At 38.6% G+C, this 27499-nt stretch overlaps 1 protein-coding gene across 4 annotated transcripts in view; it reads right to left on the bottom strand.

Moving 5' to 3' along the window:
* The window catches only part of KCNN2 (potassium calcium-activated channel subfamily N member 2), a 138592-nt gene that overhangs the window by 28680 nt on the left and 82413 nt on the right, over positions 1-27499 (bottom strand). For all 4 annotated transcript variants that reach the window (XM_017544883.2, XM_017544882.2, XM_017544884.2 and 1 more), the window contains one exon: positions 3632-3773. In XM_017544883.2, coding sequence (XP_017400372.1) covers positions 3632-3773 — 142 coding nt within the window. The remainder of the gene's footprint in view (positions 1-3631; positions 3774-27499) is intronic.

The following is a 27499-nucleotide window of genomic DNA, read 5'->3' as shown; positions in this document are numbered from 1 at the left end:
TGCTGTTTTGGAACACCCTCTTACTAACTTAACAGGGTAGTGTCATTGCTCTTCAGGATGCAAACTGTTTAACTGATGGAGTCACCATGTAATATTAAAACAAGATTTCCTTGGCAGAGGGCAAATTTAATGCGGAGAGGATTATCATCAAATGTTCTTAAGGAAAGGCAAGGCTGTGTAAAGGCTTCTGTCCTCAACTGACTTTTTTTTGTTGCCTGGATAAATTTTTAAAATTTAATTAGTGTAGTGATTTTCAAATTGCTATGAACTGCAAAAGCTTTATGCATTGCTTTTGTTTACACAGAACTACTAGTGGGATGGAAGAAACCTAAATCACCCACGTGTGAAATGTCCTCAGTTTTCTTGAGGGATTCATGCTAGATGTTGTCAAAGTCTAGTGGTTTATAAATTGCTATTAGAGAACTATTTATTGGATGACAACCTGCATCCCTCGGAATTAACAGATATTACTCCATATTTAAAGATAATTAAGCCAAAAAATCAGTAATCTATGCTCCAGTCAAAAGGCCAGTAAGAGTCACCATAATTTTACAGAAATAGAGAAGCAAAAATAAATGAGCAAACCTCATTCTAGTAGAATAAGAAAGATACCCTTACCTACAAGGCTATCTTTCACTCTTGAAACAATCATATATATTCATAGCTTTCAGGATGTGTTATATCTATATGTCTAGGAAGATAAAATAACTTTGTAAATGCTAAGTAAAATAATTACTTTATTGGAAAAGTGGAGACATTGAGAAACTAACTGGTGTTGTCCAAAAGCTAAGATAGGCACTGTGATCTAACAATATTACCTGCCTACCACCTTCAACCAAAAGTACTAAGTTATTTAGAAATCATCCCATTGTTTATCATGACCTTTACAATAGTAAACCCTCAGGTCCTCAGTACTTCCTCAGATAGTGGAAGGGTAGAAGAATAAAGAGAAAATAAGTAATTACAACCATAATGGTTTTCTCTTGAAGGCTAGTGAGTGATTTTCTTCTATTTGGCAATCCCATGACCTATGCTGTAAAAATATTATTAATAAGAAACCTTGGTCTCTTGAGCTTTAATTCCCATACTGGTCTTGGTAATGCAGAAATTTCTACATTCTCCCTAGGAGTGTCTAGGTCACTTCCATTCACATTCCCTTGATCCCTAAGGAGCTGATGGGAGATGTAATGAACTTCCAGAAGTGAATCCCAGGTAGACTGCCCTGTAGCCTGACTCCATGGGAATCTGCTTGGTATAGGAGCAGAGATAATCCAACTCTATATAGCATTTCAAATAGGTTACTCAAAGATTAGTGAATTTCTCTGTATGCAAGTAAACCAATTTTGAACAAGTCAATTAGGAAGTAAGTCTGTCCCTTATGAAGGAGAGGGAATAGAGCTCCTCAGCCTAAGAACAGAGGGACTGCTTTACCATGAGCTGAGAGGGCTGGAACGAAGTCACCGTAAATTCCACTACATGTAACATTTTTGTGTTCACATATATTCAATGGTACTATAACTTCTCTTTTTTAAGCAAAGTAAGATCAATAGTGAAACCTAAACAAGAGGCAGTTCAAGAAGGTAAATAAAAGATTTGTACTATCTGATGAGACTTTGAAGGAACAATTCTTGAGACATGAGGAACAAGAAAATATCAAGGAAGAATAAACGTTTTGTAAAGCCTAGGCAAGTTTAACCTCAAATTTGGCTCTGATTCCATGGTGGATAAGCCTGTGCACATGACCCTTGAGTCACACCTGATTCAAGAATAAAAGAGGGTACCATCTTGACAAAAAGTAACACTAAGGAAGTTGTTTCTAAGAAACACTGGGAGAATGATACTGCAATTACCAGTTTTTATAAATAGCATCGTTTATATCCCTTTTGGGCATGTTATGGGCCTTCTAAAAACACATCTATGCAAATTATATTTCTCAAAGCATCATACCACATAATAAAATGCTATTATTTGAGGGAAAAAGGGGAAGTGATCCAATAGTAAACAGATAATGGAGCATACCAAGTATTATATTTTTTTAAAAGTTCGCTATAATTTTTTAAACTATTTTTCATTTATATACAAATAATGTTAAATTATGCCCCCAAATTATATTTTCTACAACTGAGACTTGAAATGGCCATCTTGTTACAACTGGGACATTAAAATTGAACCTGGATTTTATTTTCAAAGCTAGCTGCCTTATCCCAGTTGAATACTACCGAAGGGGGAGATGGATGTTGCCTCCCTGTCTACAACAAGGGCACTCCTTCCATTCAGCTGCGACTCTTGGAGCAATGTTCCCAGGAGGCTGTTGCAAGGGTATGCACCGTGCAATGGCCACCACTCAGAGGCCCTCAAATGGCAAGCCTCTGCTCTCTCCTGCCAGGCTGTGAGTGAATACAGTAGAGGTGCTGAACAGAGTACCTGGTTTCAGATATTCTGAGAATTTGGAACTTGCAGTACTCGTTCACATCCTCGTGCAGACAGAAACCAAACAAGAATCAAGATGACACTCGTTGCTGTAAGCAAATTTTAAAGAATAGATAAAGAATGCAGACAAGCCTAGGTCATTGAAAACTGTGCATCAACAATTTGAAACTACCTCTGGTTTAAATATTTAGAAGTGGACACCACATTATAATCACAGCTTGCTTGCTAGCCTCCCATTTCCTATACTAAAAGAAATGGAGCAAAAAAGCGGTCCTGGCTAGTCATGTCTAGAGGGGCAAAAAACGCATCTAAGCATTTTAGGCATGCCAGGAGAATGATGGCACGTCAGCAGCAGACCTTTCTCAAGTGTTCCACAAGACCTGGCCTTCTGTCCCTTCCTCATGCCAGGCCACTTTCCCCTTTTGCTCTTTGTGCTCCTGGCCCAGTGACCTGGCTCCAATGTCCTGAGCTCCTTCTTGCCTCATTGCTTTCAAAGAAACTGCTTCCTCTTCGTGGAATGCCTTTCCCATCTCCCTTCCTGGGTATGCATACTTCTCACTTCAGTGTAAAAGTCAATTTTCCAGAGATTTATCTGGGTAGATCCCATCCCTTTCCTCCAGGCCCAAAACGGGCCAGAAGCTTTACTAGTTACACAATGTAATGAATCATTATTTTTAAAATGTAAGTCTTTCCTTGTAAGCTCCATGAAGGCAGGGCAGTAAGTTTCTATCTTCTTTTGATATATTCCTAGTACCTAGACCAGTGCCTGGCACTCAACATTCATTAAAAGAAAAATAATTATTACATCTTCAATCCTTCAACACATTTCAAGATAGTTATATGGCCACATTTTACAATTTACTCAAATTTGCACAGCTAGTAGAAATGGAAGATGAGAGAACACAGACTTAAAGGACTTCCTGACTCTGAAGCCAAAGCTCCAAGATCAAATTAGTTCGTCAAATTAGTGCCCGCCCCACAGGGGCAATCAAACAGCTCTACCTCTTCAACAGAATTGCATGATGAAAAGAATTACGATGAGAACTATTGAAATTCTCTCTCTTCACAAGTTGGATTTATTTATACCGATTTCCTGCTGATGGGAAAACAAGTTGCTCACAATGACTTAACACATGGACTGAGTGGTTTAAGTGCCTTCTTGAGTGTAAATGAAAGAGATGTGAAGTATAAAGACACTTACCATAATTCCAGTAAGCAAGCAGACTCCTTTTCCACAGTATGTATTAGGTACCATGTCACCATAACCAATGGAGAGGAAAGTTATTGATATCAACCACATCGCTCCAAGGAAGTTGCTAGTAACATCCTGTTGATCATGGTACCTGAAAAACAGCAAACAAGGGCCCGTCCTTTATAATTAATCTCCAGTATGACAGCTGAGTGTGGTTTGGTTCAATTCAGTGAATTTACTGTATCTTCTATAAACTGCTATATTTAGAAGTTTTCAAAGCTTGTGAATATAAATAAAATTGAGTTCCATCTAAGCAATTCCAGACATCAGAAAGAGCCTCAACTTTATAAATAATCTGAAAGAGGCTGTAAAATATGAAACGGATTTCCTCACTGGTGTAAAATGGCACATTTATCTGTGTAGACTCCAATGGCCCTGCCCGAGTCTCATCACTCCTTGACTAGCTGATGTGCCAGACTTGGAAGACAATATGCAGCTGCCCAGTCTCACTCCTCACCTTTGTAAGCACAATGAACCATGCTCTCCCCTTTGCTTGGATTATCCTTTGCTACCTTTATTTCCTGAAGATTGCTAACTCCTCTTCATCTTTCAAAGCAAGTTCAAGTGGGAGACTTTTCTGCCATCTCTTCCCCTCGGTGCCTCCCCTGTGCTCCCTCAGTATCCTGCATATCCCTAGATCATGGGACCTTATTGCAATATCCTTCATCCCTGAACACAGAAACTGTACCTCTGATCACAGAGTCCTTGCCCATAACCAGAGCTTAATAGAAGTTGTCTTACCAGTTACACACAAAGAACTTATAGTTAAAAAGAGGGAGAGGGATACAAAGTATTGTAATCATTCTTTGAGGTGTCAAATTTTACTGGTAAGGAAGAAAGCTTTTATATCAGAAATAGGTATCCTATCACATTTTGGTTGAATTAACGTACTAAAGGGGAAACCCTCTGTGCCCATGATGTGGACACCGGTTTTATACAACAGCACATATGCATACAACAGTAAGGCCATGGGAGTTGTCACCCTAGAAGAATTTGCTCTGGATTCACATTCTGTGTAGTCATGGGGCAGAGAGGCCCTGCTCTGCTTTCTATGACAATCAGGCCCCAGACTCCCGTCACCAGAGGACTTCCTTGCTTTTCGCCCACCATTGGAAAGGACCACCACTCCTTCCCATCTCTCAGACACGATTCAGAGGGCTTTCCTTTCCTCATTTATTGCTCTGCAAAATATACTGATAATTGCCTGGTCCTCATCATCATCTGCTTCACTCACTCAGTCCTGACTTTCAACTCAATTCCCCATCTGTGTCTGTGCTGCCAGTGCTGTGGTGGCAAGGCGGCTGCTCCTAGCCAGAGCCCCAGGATTAACCCTGTATGCAACCTACACTGGGCCACTGCATTCTCTATGCTTTCTATTTTTTCCTGTCCCTCATCCCATGCCAAGCTTCCTGCATCAGAAACCTAAAATGCAGATTTATTTTATATCATGGGGTATAAGCTTTTCACCACAGTATCCGATCTTACACTCTATATCTTTGGACGCCCAAGAGACCCATTCTTATCACATTTGTCCCTTAGCTTTCTTCCAGAGAAGTTCTCTCTAAGAAATTCTGTTTCCTGCTACTTTGGACTAAGGAAAGAGGCTCCGGGCAGGAGTGGGTGGAACCCCAGAGAAAGGGTAATGACTGATCTCCTGGAATCAAAGGGAAGGGCATTGAACAGGCAGCCGGCCTGGTTAGGAGCATTCTGCAAGTTTCTGGTGCCAAGGTGCAGAAATCACCACTGTTCCTCACCCCAAAACAACCTCCATGACCTGGCTGTAGAGTCCCCTCTTCCCAGACTGTCTTGGTGTAGAGGCCGTCATTGTCAAAAGGAAAGTCAAATGTATTCCTAGCATTTCAGGCAGACAGATGAGTGTATTTCCCCTGAGAGTCTTTGTTACCTAACATACACCTAGGAAGGTGCTATGTGATTAGTGCTACGCCCAGCCACAATATAAGCTAAACAGGATTCTGTGGACTGCTCTGGGAGCCTGCTATCCATATGTAACAGCTTCGATGGGAGGACATGGCTTTCCTTTAAAAATAAATCCCTAGAAGCAAGCTCTGGATTATAACCTATTAATAGTATTGGGGCTCTCTACTTAGTATTCCTCACCAAGCAGTTCCTAAAACAGAAAATACATTATCCTGTCATAAGTATGGGCTATAAAGAGAGGGGAGGCAAAAGAGTTCATTTCCTATTCAATTTTTAATTGTGAGATAAAGTTTCCTCTTAGCATAATTCATATACAGATCTGATACACTTAAGAGTTAATGACTCTAGTTCCCTGATTAATACTTACTGAGTGTTCACTATGTACTCAGAGCTTAACTTGCATTTTTTCATTTGACATATGTTTTAATGCATGGACAATCTTTGGCTGAAACAGTTACATTCTTGACCTCTATATCAGCAAAGTGTCCTTCAATACTTAGTCACCAGCCTGCCCAACACAGTGAAATCCCATCTGTACTAAAAATACAAAAATTAGTGAGGTGAAAGGTGCGTACCTGTAGTCCCAGCTACTTGGGAGGCTAAGGCAGGGGAATCACCTGAACCTGGGAGACGGAGGTTTCAGTGAGCTGAGGTTGCAAGACTTCTTCTCAAATTAAAAAAAAAAATATCTACCTAGGCATGTGGTTTTCATAGAGCAGCTAACTACAAAGAGAACTAAGAGATTTCATACTAGAAACAAAGCTCTCTGAAGGTACCTTCATGGCTGTTGCCTACAGAGAAATCTCAACTTTGAGATGGGTGTCAAAGTCTTTCTAATCTCTCCCTCCTGTAAAATAACATCTCATACTAATGTTTATGTTACACTCAGACATACTTGATTGTGAATATTCAAGGTGAGGTAATCAGGAACCAAATTAGATACTTTTAGAGTAATCTCCTATTTTGTTTTTCTGTAACTCAGAAACAAATATTAGACTTTTCACAGGATGATATTATTTTAACCCAAGTTTTTAATCTATGACAGATTCACATTAAAATTAGTGTAAGAAGTGCCCGATAATCTCAATCTTTTAAAATGAGGACTTTGGAGTTGCGGCATGAACTCCACGCTTCAGGGACTAAGATCGTAAGATCAGCTTTAATGTTTTAAAAGAAGCAAAATGTTTATTTTCTTAATTTCTATTCCTAATTCACTTCTTCATTCATTGCTGACTGTGGGTCTCACACTCTTTCTTAGATTGCAAATATGACAGCTTTCTATAACATTTGTCAAAGTTCACAGAGTTATCCTTCCCAGCTCAGTGCTTTCTTCCCCAGGAGAGCGGTGGCCTCTGTGTCCTGCCTCCCTCAGCACCTTCATGCTAATGGCCGGCAGTTACGCTGTTCTTCACAGCTCTCTTTCTCTGCAGATGTGTTTCCTTCTGCTGGGAAACACATTCCCCCTTTTCTCTAACCCTGATTTGTACTTTGAGGATCTGTTTGTGGGTGTCCTTCTCCAGATTCCCTGTAGCTTTTCGTCAGCATGATACTCCAGCCTGGTTCCCTCTCTGTATCCCAGGAACATCTTGTAGATATCTCTAGCAACATTCGACAAATGTTACTTTGGGTCATAAGACAGGTAATGTGGGATTTGCCCATCTAACATGCCCTTAGAATTGAAATTATGAAGAATTTGAAGACAAAGACTATGCTTTATTCATTGTTGTACAGTCACAGATGCTTATAAAAATATAACAGGGAAGTAATCGTTGACGTAATTAGTGTGACAAAGGGAAACATTTCTTCAACTCGACTTACCCTAGGCCACATGCTTGATTTTTTGGATCATATACATAGATACAAAAAGTGGATAAAAATAATTCTGGCTCATAAGTGAACGTAAATTGGATTTGTCACATTACGTTCCAAGATCTGTGTGCAACTTATAATGTATTTTTATACCTTTAAAAATAATTCAGTCATGGAGGTTAACAGCTAACAAATTGTGTTCATTAATCCTTTTCTATTAAACTTACCAGTAATACTAAAAATGGCAAAAAAAAAAAAATCTCATCTCAAATGTCAGCTCTGGTCTCAAATGTCAACCTTAGTTACATAGTGAAAAGTATTATGGAGATGTTAATGCATGTGATCAAACTACCATCACTTCTCTTTCCGGAATCCATCTCTCTCCTGAAATACCACTAAAGTGATGGCAATGCATTTTTTTAAAGGTGTAAACCAACAAGAACAAAGGGAAATGAAAGGAGACATCGGAGAACAAGAAACAATACATTCTTATCTGAATGAGTGTGTATCTTCCTTTCAGCCAAGATGGAGCAACAGAGAACTAGATTTATACCTTTCCTGAAACAACTAAAAAAGCAGATAAAATATTTGATACAATGGTTATCAAGACATTGGTTATCTAGCAACAAAGGACAGTGATTCTTGAGAGACGGAGAACAACTAAACTGAGCAATACAATTGCTTCCACTTTAATGCCTAAAGAGAATCTCCCAGGTGCAGCTCAAGGAAGGAAACCTGGCACTGCCAGGAGGTCTCCCTCTATTGAAGGACAGGGCTGGAAATCCAGGGAGGTCAAGAATTCAAAAGTCCAAAAATCAGGGAAGAGAAACCTGTACAGAGACATATGCAGAGATCTGCAAAGAGGTCTGCTCAATTAGTCAGCTGAAAACTCATTAGTACCTGCCTGCAAAACTACTCGAGGCTGGAGAAGTAGCTGTACTCTATGTGAAGTGATACAGTATCGCTTGAAGATAGACTACAGTAAAAGGTAAACTATCAGGTGAAGAAAGATTGTGCTAACATAGGTATGGTGTGCCTAAGTATGTAAGTGCAGGCATACTTGGGGATACTGCAGGTTCAGTTCCAGTATCTGGAATCTTGTAATCATGCAAATATTTCAGTAAAGCAAGTCACACAAATTTGTTTCCCAGTTTATAAAAAAGTTATGTCTATACTATACTCTAGTTCTATTAAGTGGTGCTATAGCATAATGTCTTAAAAATGCATATACCTTAATTGAAAGTACTATATTGCTCAAAAATTCTAAGGATTTAGTCCTTCAGTGAGTCATAATCTTTTTGCTGGTGGAAGGTGTTTCCTCGATGTTGATGGCTACTGATTGATCAGGGTGGTGCTTGCCAAAGGTTGAGATGGCTGTGGCAATTTCAGAAAATAACACAGAAATGAAGTTTGCCACATTGATGGACTCTTTCTTTCATGAAAGATTTATCTGTAGCATATGATGCTATTTGGATAGCATTTTACCCACAGAACTTCTTTCAAAACTGGAGTCAATCCTCCCAAACGCTGACACAACTTGATCAACTAAGTTTATGTATCTTTTAAAGTCTTTGTTGTCATTTCAACAGTGTTGGCAGCATCTTCTCCAGGAGTAGATTCCATCTCAAGAAACAGTTTATTTCCTGATCCATAAGAAGCAAAGCAAACTCCCCATATGTTCAAGTTTGATCATGAGATTGCAACAATTCAATCACTTCTTCAGGCTCTACTTGTATTAATAATTCTAGTTCTCTTGCTATTTCCATTACATCTGCAGTTACTTCTGTTGAAATTTGAATCCTTTAAAGTTATCCATGAGGTCTAGAATCAACTTATTCCAAACTCCTGTTAATGTTGCTATTTTGACCTCCTTCTCTGACTCATGGATGTTCTTAATGGCATGTAAAATAAATGAATCCTTTCCAGAAGGCTTTTGATTTACATTGCCTAGCTCCATCAGCTATACACTTACGAAATGTATTTCTGAAATAATATGACTTGAAAGTCATAATTACTCCTTGATCTGTGGGCTGCAGAATGGATGTTGCATTAGCAGGCATGAAACAGCATTAGTCTTGTATATTTCCATCGGAGCTCTTGGGTGACCATGTGCATCGTCAGTGATCACTAATATTCTGAGAAAAGTCTTTTCTTTTTTAGCAATAGGTCTCAAAAGTGGCTTCAAATACTCAGTAAATGATGCTATAAACAGATGTGCTGTCCTTCAGGCTTTGTTGTTCCACTTAAAAGGCACAGGCAAAGTAGATTTGGTATAATTCTTAAGGGTCCTAGGATTTTCAGCATGGCAAATAAGCATTGGCTTTACCTTAGAGTCACCAGCAGCATTAATACCTAAGACAGTTCACTTGTCCTTTGAAACTTTGAAGCCACGCATTAACTTCTCCACTCTAGCTATGCAATTCCTAGATGACATCTTTTTCCGATAGAAGGCTGTTTCATCTACACTGAATATCTGTTGTTTCTTGCAGCCACCTTCAACAATGATCTTAGCTAGATGTCCCAGACACCTTGCTGCTGCCACATCAGCACTTCCTCCTTCATCTTGCTTTTATGTTATGAAGATGGTTTATTTTCTAAACCTAATGAAACAATCTGCTAGCTTCAAGCTTTTATTCTGCAGCTTACTCACCTCTCTCAGCCTTCAAAGAACTGAAGAGAGAGTTAGGACCTTTCTGCATTAGGCTTTACCTTGAGGAAATGTTGCAGCTGGTTTCCAGACTACTCAAACTTTTTCCATATCAGCATTAAGGCTGCTTTGTTTCCTATTATTCATGTGTCACTGGAGTAGCACTTTTAATTTCCTTCAACTTTTCCTTTGCATTCACAACTTGGATAAATGTTTGGTATAAGAAGCCTAGCTTTCAGCTTACCCCAGCTTTTCAAATGCCTTCCTCATTAAGCTTAATCAGGTCTCTCTTTTGATAGAAAGTGAGAGATAAGCAATCCTTCCTGTCACATGAACACTTGGAGGCCACTGTAGGTCATTCGTTGGCCTTATTTCAATATAATTGTGTTTCAGGGAATAGGAAAGCCAGGTGAAAGTGAGAGACACGGGGCAACAGCTAGTTGGTGAAGCAGTCAGAATACACACAGCATTTATCAATTAGGTTTGCCTTCTCTATGGGCTTGGTTCATATGGGCCTGGTTCATGGAACCCCAAGATAATTACAATTGTCATATCAAAGATTCCTGATCGTAAGTAACATAAGAGGTATAATAATAATGAAAAAGTTTGAAAAACTACAAGAGTTACCAAAACGTGGCACAAAGACACCAAGTGAGCACGTGCTATGGGAAAGATGATGCTGACAGACCTGCAGCATTGACACAGTCCTTCAGTTAGTAAAAAACGCAGTATCTGCGAAACACAATAAAGTTAGCACAATAAAGTGAGGTAAGCCTGTGTTCTATAAACTCCAAATGAACCCCTGAAATAACACATTGAAAAAAAATAGCTGATAATAAAGGATATAAAACTGAATATTAAAAAATAATCCTGAGAGCCAGAAATAAAGGGGGAAAAAAAGGACAGAGTTGAAGCAAATAGGAAATGAATAGCAAGAGGAGAGATTTACACAAGCATATCTGTAACCACATTAAATACAATGGTCTGTTTACCTTCAATTTGAAGGCACAAATTGTCATACAACCCATGGAAGTGTCTCAACTTGGAGAAATCAAGTATCACAAAATGCATGGATAAAGTCCAAAGCTAAAAACAGGGGAACTGATTAAGCCTAAGTATACAGAATGATGAATACTCATGTACCCACCCTGCCTGGTACCACCAGACAACTCACGGGAGAAGATAGATTCATTCTCTGGGGATAGACTAGATACTCAGAGACTCGGGGCCCAGCCAAGGGCAGAAGAAGTGTTTGGGGCTGAAAACAATGGCATTAAGTTCACATTTCTAAACTGAGCAGCAGCATTTCTAGTTTCTTTCCTTTACTTCCCATACCTGACCATAATATTAGAATTTGATAATAGAGAGAGAAAGAATATTTTTCTCTGGAGAAACAGGACAACTCAGAAGAGACATTCATGTATTAATATCAAGAATTCCCTAATGAAAAAACTCAGCTTTTACCAAACAGTGATTGTTATCAAACAGTAAGTCCTTACCCTTAATGAGCTACCAACTGGCTCCCAATTGCCACTCTTAATATGAAAGAATGGCAAATGAACAGCACACACTTGAATCTGATTTCTATAGAAAAGATAGACAAAAGGGAGGGAGGAAGAAAGAAAAAGAGGAAGGGAAGGGAGGAAATGACAAATCTGAGATGATGTAGAGTGATGAGTGAACTGGACTCCTGAACTATGTAGATTCTACTACAAAAAAACTAAATAAAAATTTACTATGCAGTCATACATAAAGAATGAGTTCATGTCCTTTCCAGGGACATGGATAAAGCTGGAAACCACCATCCTCAGCAAACTAACACAGGAACAAACCAAACACTGCATGTTCTCACTCATAAATGGGAGTTGGACAATGAGAACACATGGACACAGGGAGGGGAACATCACATACTGGGACCTGTCAGGGGATGGGGGCAAGGGGAGAGCATTAGGACAAATACTTAATGCATGCTGGGCTTAAAACCTAGATGACGGTTGACAGGTGCAGCAAACCACCATGACACGTGTATACCTATGTAACAAACCTGCACATTCAGCACATGCATCCCAGAACTTAAAATTATTTTTAAAAAACACATTGCTAGGAAAAGTGGAATAAAACTCCAAGTTATAATGAAAAAATAACCATAATACAGTTAGAATATAAGATGACAGAAATTTCCCAGAAAGTAGAACAAAAAAGACAAAAAGAGAAAGAGGAGGAAAAAAAGATACATTCGCAGAGAATTAACACAGAAAGTCCACCAGCTATCTTACCAGAAGAAGAATATAGACAATGGAAGAAAAGAAATAAAAATGTTCTTCTATTTCTTTAACAGGAAAACTGGAAGGCAGGCATCTATCTCTAAAGGGAAGATTCTACTGAGACTATGTATACGAAATCAGAAACGATGTAAGTCAAGGCAGATCATTGTACATCTTTAAGTAACAGGAATAAAGAGAAGATCCTAAAAAGTTTCAGTGAGAAAAAAACAGACTGAGCTAAGCATTCAAATACCTGTCTCTAACATATTTTTTTCACTACTGTGTATGCATGTTGGGAGGAGAAGAGGTAGGCAATGAATCTCTTCTGGTTTTGCAGAGGGGAGGGATGAAAAATCTGCGAGTAGGAACTGAACAGGCATAGATCAAGCCTTCTTTCTCCTTGGCTTGCCCACAAAACAGGTGTTTTTGGTTTTCTATGTGGTAAGCTCACCTGGGAAACAGAGTGACTCCCTCAGTGTGAGGGTGCACCTACTACTTTGTTCAAATTCAGTGGTAAATCAGCAGAACATTAGAAAGCCCATGTGGTTGCAGGGCAAGTGGTGGTGTCCAAATCTGTTTAATTTCAGTAACAAAGCTGATATTTCCAGGTCCACCAGCTGCAGACTCAGAGGTGCAAGGAGTATGATAAATGGTCTCCTTCCAAATTGCAACTATGTGCATGCAGTTTTGATTTAAAGTAAAGGCAAATAAAATGCTTCAATTAATTAAAACATATAGGCATAAAAAGAAATTCAAAGAAGGCACATAGGTGAGTTCAAAAGGAAAAGAGCTGAGTGCCTATGGCTCAGAAAGAACTAACATGTATCTCTTACTTGGTGCTGCTATTCACATGTAGCTGGAAACTGAAGCTGCATAATCACCTGTAGCTGCATATTACAGTCACCTGGGAAGTGTTAAAAAGAATCCTGTGCAAAGCCCCATCCACAAACAATGAAGCCAAGGTCTCCGGGGGTGCAACCACACACAAGGATTTTTTTTAAAAGCTTCCCAGGTGATTTTAATATGCTATCTAGTCTGAAAACCATCAGTTAGATTTATTTCAGGAGAAGTTTTTCCTTCAATAACATGTTGAATATCTACATGTAAAAAAACTTTTGGAGGTACTGAGAATATGTAGATGAGTAAAAATAGTAAGCATTCATGAGAAGCTTAAAATTTATAAGGGAGAAAACTGGTTGCAAGGAACAAGGTAATATGCAAGCTGTATTAAATGCGAACACCAGATGTAAATATCTATCAAGAAAAAACATATGCAACAGATTGAAAATGAAGACGTGAGTGTCTAATAACGTTCCCACACTGACACCTAAAATTACAGTTCTAAATTCAAATAAAATGTAAAATCCAGTAAGTCCAAACACTTTAATAAAAACTTCCCTAAGTGAGGGTGCTCTAAAGTATAAATGCTGTAGTTCTACGTATGAAACTACTCTGGAACTAATGACTGCAACTCATTTACAGAACATCCTTTCAGCCCAGAGACTGTAAACGGCCTCAATCCATTTGACATTCTTATAGTATCCTCCTTGCACTCCTATATTTTCTCTATTACTGAGTCATGAAAACATGAACATGGCTTTAGGATCTTGAGGATTTCAATATAGATTTTGCGTAGTATCAGTAAGTAATCAAAGAAAAGCAGCAACGGGAACAGGCAGTATAAAGCTGCTACCTCTAAAACCCGGCTTTAATTTAGGCAGGATTCCGTTTGAATTTTTTATAAATTATGTAATTCTTTATTACCTCTAAAATGCCAAAGTGAGTATTTTTACCTTCATTTTCTTGTGCTCCTTTAAATGTGCACATTTGGAATGTTTTCATCTCTTCTTTTCATTGAGAAAAGTTAAAAAGCTGAGCACTTTTCTCTCTTCCTGTGTGTGTGCATATGTTCGGTGGGGCATGGTTCTGTAAAAGGTCCAGTTTCTTTTCATGCATGAACCTTGGCTAATCAGAGTTTCATTTACACTTGGGATATAGGCAACTCTCGCTTTGGTGTTTCCAAACTATCAGTGGCTATTTTCTAAGAGCATAACCTTACTTGAAAGTTCAAAGTCCCAATGGAAAAGAAGGAAGTGATAGAAAGTATACAAATTGTCAAACTTGAAGACGTAATTTATCATGTTTCCCTGAGATGACAAAGATGTTTTGTTGTCTAACTCTATTATTTGCTTATGTATTTACATTTTATATTGGAATAAATGACTTCAGCAATGACTTACTTGTCAATAAGTTAACAGTCTCAAATCTCTTACCTCTATAAATTTCACTATGTTAAAAACCCTTAAGAACACATTTGGTATCACTGATAATTTCCCCAATTTATATATTAGAAAATAACATTATTTGAAAATTAAATGTTGATTACTACTGAGCAAAAATTATGTCCATATTTAAAATGAATTTAGTTCTAAGCTAAGAAAATTGTAAACAGGTTTTTGATATATACAATATCCACTAGGTCAATCTGAAATCAAGTGGGATGTAGAACAGTTTGTTAAACACATAACAGATATACAGCATCCCTGGCCACAGGCAGCAACAAGAAAAAAAAAGTTCTCCACTAATTTCCATAATGCCCCTGGGGGCAGTATTACTCCTGTTCTGAACCACTGGCCTAGAGCTTCAGGGCAGCTGGGACTCTAATAAAGGCCGTCAGAAAATCTGGAGTTGGCTTCATATCAACACATCTGGAAAGCAGTGAAATTAGAAAATCTTGGATTTTGGCACAAATGCCTGAAGAGAATTATATTCTCAGGCCCCTGATACTTTCTGGGAACTGAAAAAAATATCAAACTCTAGAAAAATGTTTTAACCAGGACTAGCATTTCTGACCAAGTTTCTCTTCCCTCCTGTTCCTTTTCTAACTTCAAGATCAGTGGGTATTTAAATCTTGCGGGGCAACCTCTATTCATTCAGCTCCTGCTGTGTGCCAGGCATCCTGTGCACACTGTGAGCTCCTCCAAGAGGAAGCTGGAACCCCAGAAGGCAGATGGAGCCATGCTCGGCCAGACCCAAAGTTTCCCTTACCCAAAAAAATCACTTTTTCAAAGATAATCTAGTCCATGTCTGATGTGTACCAGGCTCTGCTGATGGCAGAGAGAGTATGTCAACACTGGCCTGGCGGGCTCTATTTTTAGAAGCCCCCACCATGAATTTCCATGATGGGTAGCAGCCAGCCAACAGATGCACGGCACCTCAGAGGCAAAGAACGGCATGGCAGGCGGTCACTAGGTGGCAGTGCCACATCAGTTTATCTGCATGGCTGCTCTGCAGAGTTTGGCCAGAGGAGGATTGTGAGATGTTGTGGGAATACCCTGCAGAGAAAGCCCCCATCCTGGGCACCCTGGAGATGGGTGTTCATCATGGGAAACAGAAGTCATGACTGAAGCAAACTAGTCCCAGGCCATTCCTATGCCCAGCAGCCCCCAAGAATTTTAAGGGTTAAGGGTTCTTCTAAGGTGTGTGTGTGTGTGTATTTGTGTGTGTCTGGACTCTGAGTCTATTCTAAATCCAATCTAAGGTAGCAGATCTGAGGCGGCAGCATCTGTATATTTCACCCCTCTGAGATTCTCAAGATCACAGACCAGATCTTATCTCCTAAATATGTAAGAAAAAAAAAAATCCCTGTGGATATTTTTAACTAGGCAATGTTGGAAATGAACTTGCATTTGAAGATACAAAAGTCAGGGTCTTGTTCATTTGCTCTGAGATAGAGGCAAGGAGGGACTGATCTGGGTTCGGAGGTGCTGCCCCACCTCTTGTTCTGTGTGACCCACAGCAGTGCGTCCTAACATCTGAGACTTGCTTTTCTCTAAGAGGAGAACAGCCTGTCTACCTCACCAGGTGGCTGTAAGCCTGGAGATAACAAAGTGCTACCCAAATCCTCATCAGTGTACAGACTGTGTGTTCTACATTCAGCAAATTCTCTATTTATGTAAAAGTAGATGCAAGGAAGTCATTACTTTTGGAAGTGGGCCTGGCATGGAGGCAAGGTGATATACCTCAGAGCATGCACAGCTTTGGTTTTGTTCCCTTCTACCCTACAATACGTTTTGCTGCCACTGCCAATGAGCACAGTGACTCGTATCACGAACAGCAAGCGAAAAGAGGGCTGGAGAAGGAGAAGAGGCAGAGGAAGAGGTTCGTCCAGAGCTCCCTTGGCAGGGCAGAAGCAACATGGGGTAAGGGTACAGTGGGCCACAAAATGAAGGCAGGAAGAAAGTGGGAAGTTCAGCCACGAGAAGTCCAAATGAAAAAAGCAAGCTCACGATCGTTCTGTGCCATTTCATTCTCGGGCCCCCTCAGCTGCCTTTCCTCCCACCAACACTAGCACTTCAATCCCCAGGGTGGCAGGCCGAGGGAGGAGGTACATCTCTATGTCTGGTATCAGTCACATACTGCTGAGAATTTTTTGACAGGGCTTCTGTTTAGGGCTCCCAGTCAACTGAGGGAAAAAAAAAATGCAACACTGATCCAAACCAACGGGCTGAAGGTGCCCTATCTACAGTAGGCAGTTATCACAAATTGATTCTAGATTTTTAATTTTCAAAATACAGCAGATGAAAATTCCTACACAGAACAATGACAAGAAGTCTTAGCCTCCAGCACTTCACAGTTTCAAGCTATGCTTCTAGGGAAGCAGAATGTTTCTGAACGTCACTGCATTATTCCTTGGAGAGAGATAAGGAGCAGAGAGTCGGAAAACTGAGCCACCAAACCTAGCAAGCAGAGAGACTTCTCAGATGAAGATGATTCCAGAGAGGCTGAGGGGAATGAGCACAGATTTTCTCGGAAGGTCATTTTCAAGGTTTACCAGTTAAATTTTCCCACTTCAATTCTAAAAATTAGTCTTGGAATGTCTCCTAATTGCACCTTGCTTGATTCAGCATGGGCAGCTAAAATACAGACTTCCATGCCAAAATGTCAGGAACTAAATTAAAACACAGGTCTAGGTTCAGGCAGGAGGAGCACAGTGTAGTGAACGAAGCCGTCTCAAACTCAAACTGTCACCGCTAACAACCCATCAGTCCTCACTACATAAAGCCCTCAGAACACCCTTGTGGAGATCTGCAATTGACACAATATGTTGTGTTAAAGCCAGAAAAATATTTTTATGCAAGCAGAAAATAAAAGAAGAAATGAAGGAAAGAGTTGAGTGACAAGAAAGGAAGAAAGAGAGGAGCTGAAAGTGAGAAAGCGAATAAGAGAGTGAAAATAACTGCATGTAAAATTTGTTAAAAAAATAAATAAATGGTTGGAGAAAAGTCACTTCATAAATCATGAAAACGCAAAAACTTTCAGTGCTAGCCAGCCTACTAATTACTTAAAAAGTCAGCCTTCTTTTCCAGCACTACCCACAAATAGATCACGTAGCTTTCACCAGTTCCTATAAAGTTTCCAATTATTCCAGAAAAAAAAGAAAGTGAAAATGAAAAGGCAATTCAAAATTCTTTCATTATTCTTCAATATTAACATTTTTGGAATTTAAAATGATAAAAATGCTTCCTGGTTGAGGGATTTTCACCTGTAGAAGCAAAGAGGAAAGAGTGCACACTTAGTAAAGTGTGCTACATACTCAGCTCATCAAAATACACTTGTAAAACGACTAGCAACGCCAAATACAGTAGACATTTTCCCAAAGAGAATCACGTTTTGGCTCACTAAATCGGTGTGATTAACTTTTTTTCCCCCACAGGTAATGCAGGAATCAGTAGAATGGAATACTGCAAAGGGAAGCTTGGAGAGAGAACAGCCTCTGCACTTTGACTGTTTTGCAACCAAAGGCCATCAAGGATCAGAATTACAAAAGTCAAACAAACACATGAGCTTGAGCTCAGTTGTGCAATGCTTGTCAGTCATCTCTCTTCGAAACAAGCACAGGGCAATGATATCATTTTTTTAAATTTTACTTCTGTTAAAATATACTTCTCAAATGTGAACCTATCAAACCCAGAGACACTTCCATTAAAATATTAGGCTGGTGGTAGTCAAACTCTTAGCCATATATGATAGCTGGATCTAAAAGCATTCAGTCCTCAGTGCGGTGAACTTAAATGATAAAGGACTACTAAGCAGGTAAACGTCAAAAGGATCAAAACCAGCTTTCTCTTCCGTTCTACCAGTCAGGCTAAGCATTACTATGTGCACAGCTTGGCAACCAGAGGGGTGCTCTTGAGGATATAAATAAGTATTTGCATGTGTTCTACATAGGCTTTGAGGCAGCTTATAGGAAATATCTGACCTGGAGGCATATTAGAATAGGAAATAGGGGCTGCACTGCTGCACTGTTCAAAAGAACGTTCTACAAAAATAATGAAAATATTCAACATCTGTGCTGTGCAACACAGTGGCCACTAGCCACATGCGTCTACTGAGCACCTGAAAGATGAATAGTGCCAAATGAGGAACTGAATTTTTAATTTTATGTCATTTTAATAAATTAAAATTCTGTTTATTTTTTGAGATGGAGTCTTGCTCTGTCACCCAGTCTGGAGCACAGTGGTGTGATCTCAGCTTACTGCAACCTCTGCCTTCCAGGTTCAAGCAATTCTCCTGCCTCAGCCTCCCAAGTAGCTGGGATAATAGGCAGCTAATTTTAATTTAATTTAAAATTAAATTTAAAGGCTGAGTGTGGTGGCTTATGCCTGTAATCCCAGAAATTTGGGATGCTGAGGCGGGCGGATCACTTGAGGTCAGGAGTTTGAGATCAGCTTGGCCAACATGGCAAAACCCCATATCTACCAAAAAAATTACAAAACTTAGCCAGACGCAGAGGCATATGCCTGTAATCCCAGCTACTTGGGAGGCTGGGGCAAAAGAACAGCTTGAACCCAGGAGTCAGAGTTTTCACTAAGCTGAGATTGTGCCATTGCACTCCAGCCTGGGTGACAGAGCAAGACTGTCTCAAAAAATAAAATATAAATTAAATTTAAATAGCCATATGATGTTATTTGCTGCCATGTCAGACAGCAAGAACCAGAGAGCCAAGTCCTGAGAGCCACAGAACACATATATAAATGCTTTGATAACATGGCTATTTTAGCCATTAAGATTCACTCCAAAATTCCACTTTGCCAAAGTAAAATAGGACATAGAAGATACAATACTTTCCCTGACTTCTAAGATTTTATATATATATGATACAATATTCTATGCTCTGTTGTCATTCAGTTACTTATTTTGTTGTGATGCTTCTTGAATTAGGAAAATAAATCAAATACTTTTAAGTATTTAGGCTCATTTTTATATATTAGTTTACTCAGATATGTAGTTACTCCCCTAGTTCATGGGAAGACTGTACCAAGTACTGAGGCCAGGGGAGGAGGCCAGGAACCTCTACCCAATAATTCTGACATCCACAAGAAGTGAAGAATTATCCTAGTCTTCACAGGCTTGCAGAGCACCTCTGTTCTTCCTGTTAAACCCGCGTTGGTCACTTCCTGTGATCCTGCCCATACTGTAGGAAACAGCTGGCGCCCAAGGTGGGATCCACAAAAAAATTATTGCAGGGTAGATGCTTTTGGGATTCACTGGTTTCCAAATCAAACAACCTGAATATGAGAGAGTGTCTCTCATTACCCAGTATTGATTTTCTGCAACCTCTGCCTCACAGGTTCAAGAGATTCTACTGCCTCAGCCTCCCAAATAGCTGAGATTACAGCTATTTTTATATTTTTAGTAGAGATAGGGTTTCACCATGTTGGCCAGGCTGGTCTCGAATTCCTGACCTCAAGTGATCTGCCTGCCTCAGCCTTTCAAAATGCTGGGATTATAGGTGTGAGCCACTGTGCCTGGCCTAAATTATTATTTTATTTTGCTATTTGTTTGTCTTTTCCAGTGGTCACTAAGCATCCAAAGGGGGGCTATCTCTGAAATCCCATTGACTAGCTCAATATTTGGCTCCAGTAGGAGCCCAATAAATGTTTTTTATAATAAATTAAAATAAATGAAAATTCTATAAGCGTAATAACTAAAGAAACTTCAAATTTGGAAGTTAATTGCTTTAACTAGGAATATAAAAGTAGGATAAATCAACATTAATACAGCTGTATTTTTATCTTGTAGCCAACAGAATAAATATGATGTTATATAGAATATTTATACTCATGTTCTTTATAGGTTTTTATAGTTTTGTATTGTCATCTGTTGCAACTTGATGATTGCTTACGTGAGTCTCAACTTGAACAAATTATCAAAATTTAACAAATCCAGAAAAAAACCTGTATTTTACATTAATTTTGATTCAGTAATTCTAAACCTATTAAATTAGTTTAAAATTATTAACCTTTCTCCCAAGATAAAAGAACAAGTTCCTCAATACGTAGGATACTCTGTTTTAAACATTTGCTAATTTGTGATCCTTGTGCTTTTGCTTTAACTCTTCAGTTTGAATTTTGACTCCAGAAGAAAGATATTCCTTATATAATCCCAATGTAGCAGCACCTAATGATTTTAAAGTTCTTTCCCCATGTGAACAATGAAGACTATATGACAAAATGCTGGAAACTGCCTCCAAGACATACACACATCCTGAAGCAAAAAACAAATTTTTAAACTGCTGTTACTGTACTAAATATCCCAAGTTATTACCATGCATGTGCAATCACAGATAAAGAGGAACACGCTTCAGTTGCAAATGTTCTAATGATTACAATACCCACAAGATGAAATGAAAGGTAACACAGGGCTCTGCGGAAATAAGCTGATAAGGCTGGGAGGTAACATACTTGCCTGATTTTAACGGCAATCAGAACAATAACTCATTAAATAAAATAAAATGTACCCACAATAGAGAAATAGCACATATTGAGGGGAGAAAACAACAGAAAAAACTCAGTATCCCTCTATCACTTTCATTTTAGAGAAAGAAAACTGGAAAGTACTTAAACCTACATTTCTTCTCCATGAGTCCTTTCTCTGAGTATTTATGGTCTATTTCCCTACATTTGTGAATGACAAGTGGATCTCAGAAGCCATCCAGTTCAACTTTCTCATTTAATAGCCTAAGATACTGAGCCCCCAGAAATGTGAAGCTTGTCCAAGGTCACAAGGCTAATTATGAGCAGAGAACAGTGATAACCCAGATCTCTTTACTTCCAAACACATGTTCTGGCTTCTTCTTAGTAAATCCTCAGATTTATTCCAGGTTCACCGACTGGAATACAGATTTTAATACTTGCCACTCGTGGATCTATTTCATGTGCCTTCACAGATTATTTCTACTATAAAAATTTTAAGAGCTTCTAAATTCAGTACCCTTCATTAAACTGCTTTCCTGAGAGCCCTTGAGGGCAGAAAAATAATTTTAGTAAAATCCACTTATTCATAGGAAATTAAATATTTTATGCAATGGATAATTTGAGATCCTTGTGTTCTTGTTCTCTTTTAACTCTTCAATCTGATTTAGACTCCGGAAGCAAGACATTCCTTACATAATCCCAATGAAGCAGCGCCTAATGATTCTAAAGTTCTTTCTACATGAGAACAATGAACATTATGTGACCAAATGCTGAAAATAACCTACAAGTCTTCCACTGAAGCAGAAAAGATTTACATCAACTGTTAGTACTGCATTAACGACCCCTATGTTCTTAAGCTTTTAAATAACTAGTCACTGCTTTGTAGAAGGCACCTTTAAAATATCTTGTGCTGGCGTGAGGGCCCTTACATGAGGTTCCAATTTACCCTTCTGATCATGCTCATGCACTGTGTTCTTAAACAGAACTACTAACTGTGTGTCCTCTCTTCCCCTCGCCCAGATCTCTACCTCAGTTCACAAGTGTTTCGTATTCTGAAGGCCCTGTTCCGATGACACTTATGTCATACACCATAGTGTTTTCCAACCCATACTTGGGCACCTATCCTTCAGGCCCTGCACTGCTATTACTGGTGCACCTCTCATCTTTCCTCCTATGCTGCAACCCTAGGGGCAGTTTTATGGTCTGAGTCTTCCATGGTTTGCCATTCATAAGCCCCAACAGCATCTGCCAAGGCACACTTCAAAGTGGAGGTGTTCATAGAGATTTACTGCATGAGGGCAGGAAAGAGACAACTGTATCCCAGGAGTATGGGAGCAGCTTGTCATATCACTGAGGAAACTGAGGTTCAGCCTGGTGAAGGGACTTGCCAAAGTTCAGTCCCCAGGGGTAAATTCCTGATGATTTCAGCCCATATAACCAGGTAACTTTCTGCATCAAATCCATTGTTACATGTATTTTTTTTTCCTTAAATTCATTACATAAATGCCCCTATTCTCCAAACTTGAATGAACAGAAGTTACTCTTTTCTTACATTGACAAATACTGACTATGTATATACAGTCAATATTATATATGAAAACTATATAGAGATACATAATTTGTTCTGCTGTAATAGTGATGCACTGAGAGGGATGTCTGCCCCTACATGAAATCACTCTAGAGTGTGGTTTCTAATAATGCCACTTCCGTACTGTTTTGTTTGTTTATTCTGTTCCTAACCAGGTTGTCACTAACTTCTGTTATCCTCACTCCAGTGGCTTTTTTCCCTTTTCAATCTGCATTTGTTTGAGAAATGGGATTCTGAGCTACAAGAAAATGCATCCAATGAAAGGCAGAAAGCTATCCCTGAGTCCACCAATTATTTTTTCTATGAATAAAGCAGATCAGCTTTAAAACATGCATTTTTGGCTACTCATTGACAGTCTTGTTTCTTTCGCAGTTGAATTCTGCAGAGACAGGCTGCGGGATAATAGATCTCTGAGAGCAAAGTGAGGTGACCCAAAGTCAAGTGCCTTGTTTACTAAGCTCTTGTTTTAGATACATATGTTACTGATCTACTCTAGTGGGATACCTGTGTGTACTGCCATGGCAGCTTATCCGTAATAGCCTGCTGAGTTAAACAAGCAAAAATAGAATTATATGATCACAAGAATAGTCCCTGTTTTGAAAGAAATTTCTACATTTATATACAGTCTGGAAGGATGCCACCCTCATATTATCATGAGATTTTTCCTAGGAAAATAGTGTTTATTGCTATGGAGGAGGGAAGACTAACTGGATGCTTTTACTCAGTTACTTCCGAAGTTTTGATTTCTAATTTCTCTGCATTGTTTTCTGAGAACATGAATTACACATTGATGCTAATTCTATGAAGTCTATTGAGACGTATTTTATGGCATCACATATGGTTATGAAACAGTCTATCCATGCTGGAAAGGAGTGCATCTTTACTAGTTGTTGGCTACAGGGTTTAATATGCTAGATCAAGCTTGTTAACTGTGTTATTCAAATTATCTATAATCTTACTTTTTAATCTGCATGATTCATTAAATACTGAGTTGTATTAACCTTGCACTATAATAGTATATATGTCAATTTCTCTAATTTGCTCACTGTTTTATTTTACATATTTGGAGGCTATATAATTAAAAATGTATAAACAAGTTGAGAATTACTACAACTTCGCAGTGAATTGTAGCTTACATTATTTTAATGACCTTTTTTATTTTTACTAGTTTGCTTTTAACGCTATTTTTTATCAGATATTAACATAGTGGCACCAAACTTGTTTTGATAAGTATTTGCCTGTTGTATCTTTTCCCAATGTTTTATTTTCAACCCATTGACATACTTGTTTTAGATATAACTCTTGTAAACTTTATATAGTTAGAATTTTAAAAATGAATAATATCATTTGTTGTGGTCACTAGTATCTGTGGGTCTTAGCCATCACATTCTTTTCAGGTTATACTTATAACTTTTAACAAGACATACTTAATTGTAGACTTGAAATTCAAGGCTCCACCTTTCCCTGAGTAGTATAGGTGCATGACCCTTAGAAGGCTTTAAATCTAATCACACCTGTACCATGTCACCCAACTCCTCAGTTCAACCGTCTTCACCCTCCAAATTACCCATTTTTCGTGTTGTTTTGTAATATGCAGACATGGCTGTTTGCATTTATTCAGAGGGCTATTTTTTCTTTCCTCCCTATTCTTTCTCACATTTCAGATGTCAAAAATCCTTTCTAGGATCTCTTCCCCCTTTTTGAAGGAAATCCTTTAGAAGTCCTTTTAGTGAGGACTTGGTGGTAAACACTCTCACTTTTTAATTATCTAATGCCTTTATTTTGTCTTTGTTTTTAATTTAAATTTACGTAGGCATTGAAGTCTAGGTTAGGAGTTAACTTCTTTCAGCAGTTTAGAAATACAACAGAGTATTTCAACTTTAGTTTTTTATGTTGGGATGTTCTAGGATCAGCAATCATTGTGACAAGTCTTTACTTTTTCTGACTCCTTTTAAGTTCATGTATCTACAGGTAGATTTCTTTTTTCTTTACATGGCTTTGGATCTGTTAGGCTTCCAGAATCAAATAATTTGTATCTTACTATTTTAGAAAAATTCCAGGCCATGCTTTTTTGTTATTTTCTTCTTCTGGAAATCCAATTTGAGGTACTTAAACCATCTCATTGTGCCCAGGTGTTTCTTCATCTCTTTCATGTTTTCTATCTGCTTCTACAGAGATAAGGAATATGCAAAATTTGACAAGTATTTGTTCAGTTATATCTTCAAATTTACTATATCTCTATGAATTAGCTGTGCCTAATTTGCTATTAATACTTTGCCTATCCACTGAAATTCCTCTTTGGTTCTTTTAATTTTTGTCCCAGATTTTTTTTTTTTTCTTGAGAGCATACCTCTACCTTATGCTTTTCATTTTATCTTCCTTTAATCAGTTTAGACAGAATTTGTTTCCTCCTCTACATATTTAAAGTTCTAGGGCCACAGTATTCCATTTTTCTGTTTGTTGTTTCTGCTCACTCTCATGGTGGTTGCGGCTTGCAGCTTTGGGTGGTTAGGTGGAAGGAGGCTTATGTCTTATGAAAAAAATAAACATCCAGCTGAACCTGGGTCAAGGTGTGTCCCTTTGGAGAGATTTGTGTTTGCTTCTGACATGCAATTCAGGGTGATACCCACCAGGAATTCAAATGTTGATTGATGAACTTGTCGTAGTATAATTTCAAAAGCATGTGTGAGTAGGCCTTTGGTTACATATTCTTTAGGGTAGATCACTTTCTACCCCTATAACCTCACCAATCACACACCACCCAGCCTGGGAATCAAGGGTTTTGTTTGTTTGTTTTGTCAGTTTACTTTCTTTCTGTGGTGGGAGATTTTATATTTAGTTTATCCTCATTATAGGTATATTCCTTTATAGCAGTGGTTTTGAAATATGCTGTTAAGTTCTATTAGTAGACACTGAAATCAATTTAGTGCTGTGGTTCTTAATCTTGGTGGTACATTAGAATTACCCAGGGAGCTTTTAAAACCCTGACTTCTGGGCCACAACCCAAGACCAATTAAATCAGAATCACTGAGGGTAGGACCCTGGCATGTATACTCTTATGGGTCCTAGGTGCCAAGACTGAGACCATCATTATGACTACCATTTTGTAATGAAACAGAATGGGGTACAAGAGAAAAATAGAGTAGTTAACATTGATCCTTAGTAAGAACTGTACACATTGCTACAAAAATCTACTGTTCAGCGGGGTGTGTGTGAGAGAGAGACTATATACCATGTTCTCATATAAGTTATATTCTTACTGTGGTTTTCTCTTTAAAAAAAAAGAATCTAAAAAAGTTAAGGCTCTTGATTACCAAGATTAGAAGTGTTTCTCAGAGTAGCTGAAATGTGAGAGCCAGCTTATTACTTGCATTTCTGCTGATATGTTTACATACATATATGTAGGCATGTGGAGATTTCCCTTCCTTTCTTGGACATTTAGCTACAGGTGTCTATTTATTTAGCTCCTCTAGGTGTTTAGTAAAAGGTTATCAGAATATCAAGTCTGTCATTTTACTAAACATAAAATTCCAGATTTCTTTATTTACCATACTTCTTTTTCCTCTGAATTTTGTTTGAATGAATACACTATAATGTCTAAGTTAAATTTACAGTTAAAGTGTGTTGTAATTACTTTGTTGATATTAACATATTTTATGACACTACAGAAAAATATTAAATGTGCTTTCCCACTCTCTCATTGCTGTACCAAGGCTGTCACATTTATCTGCAGAAAGACATTCTCTAATATTAGGGTTTTGTAGCTTATTTGCCCAGTTCATCAGAGCAACAGTAATTTTCAGACAGGCAAATAAGAGAAAATACTCAGAACTTAAAGAGGCGCCAGGGCAGAATTTATTTTTGACCAAGTGCTAAGGTAAGATGGCTAGTAGGCATAGTGACAACATGCTGGGGGAATGTCTGAAGCATGGTGACATCACCGTTTTTCCCAACAAATGGGGACAGAAGGAAGCATCATAGAGACTGTTTGTTGTTGTTGCTGTTGTTGGCATGGTTAAACTACCCCTGGGAACATCAGGGCACCTTCCCAAAGATCTTCTAGATAAATATTTTTTTTAAAGTAAGGCTTGAGATTACAGATTCTAGCTGCTAAGCCCCTTTTCTATCCTGTCCCCAAAAGATCAAAAGATGCAAGAGAAATATTTTTTCTAATACCACTATGTCCCATCTCTGGAATTTTATACTTTCCCCTATCATAATCCTCTCAAATGCCAATGACCCAGCCAAAATTCCATCTAGTTACATGGAGTGATGGGAATTAGTCCATAGAGCCTTTTGTCCAAACCTAGTGAGGCTAAGCATCTCATTATGTAAAACTTTCAACCTCCCTTTATGTTACTATCTGGCACTCCTACATTTTAAACTGTAAATATAGTAAGCGTGTTCTACTGGAATCACTATGCTCAGAAATGTCACACCCAGACCACAACACTCAAATGTGGCAGATTGCTGGCAATCTGTTTTCTTTCTCCAAGGAAGGAAAAGCCGAACAGTTGCAGAAAGACTGAAAAGTAGATAAAGGTGAAAGGAATTACATTAACAGATTGGTTTAGATAAGGTGGGGCTTTGTGTTTGTTTTAACTGGTCACAACATTTAAACATGTTATGCTCCTAGAACTGGATGATAGTCTTCTGGAATAGGTAAAAAGCAAGAGAAAAATAAATATTTAAGAAAAAAGGAAGGCCGGGCGCGGTGGCTCAAGCCTGTAATCCCAGCACTTTGGGAGGCTGAGGAGGGTGGATCACGAGGTCAAGAGATCGAGACCATCCTGGTCAACACGGTGAAACCCC

The sequence above is a fragment of the Cebus imitator genome, unplaced genomic scaffold (genome assembly GCF_001604975.1).
Source record: "Cebus imitator isolate Cc_AM_T3 unplaced genomic scaffold, Cebus_imitator-1.0 Scaffold173, whole genome shotgun sequence".
Lineage (NCBI taxonomy): Eukaryota > Metazoa > Chordata > Mammalia > Primates > Cebidae > Cebus > Cebus imitator.
Note: the sequence above shows the minus strand (reverse complement) of the source record. Positions and strands in the feature narration are given on the sequence as shown.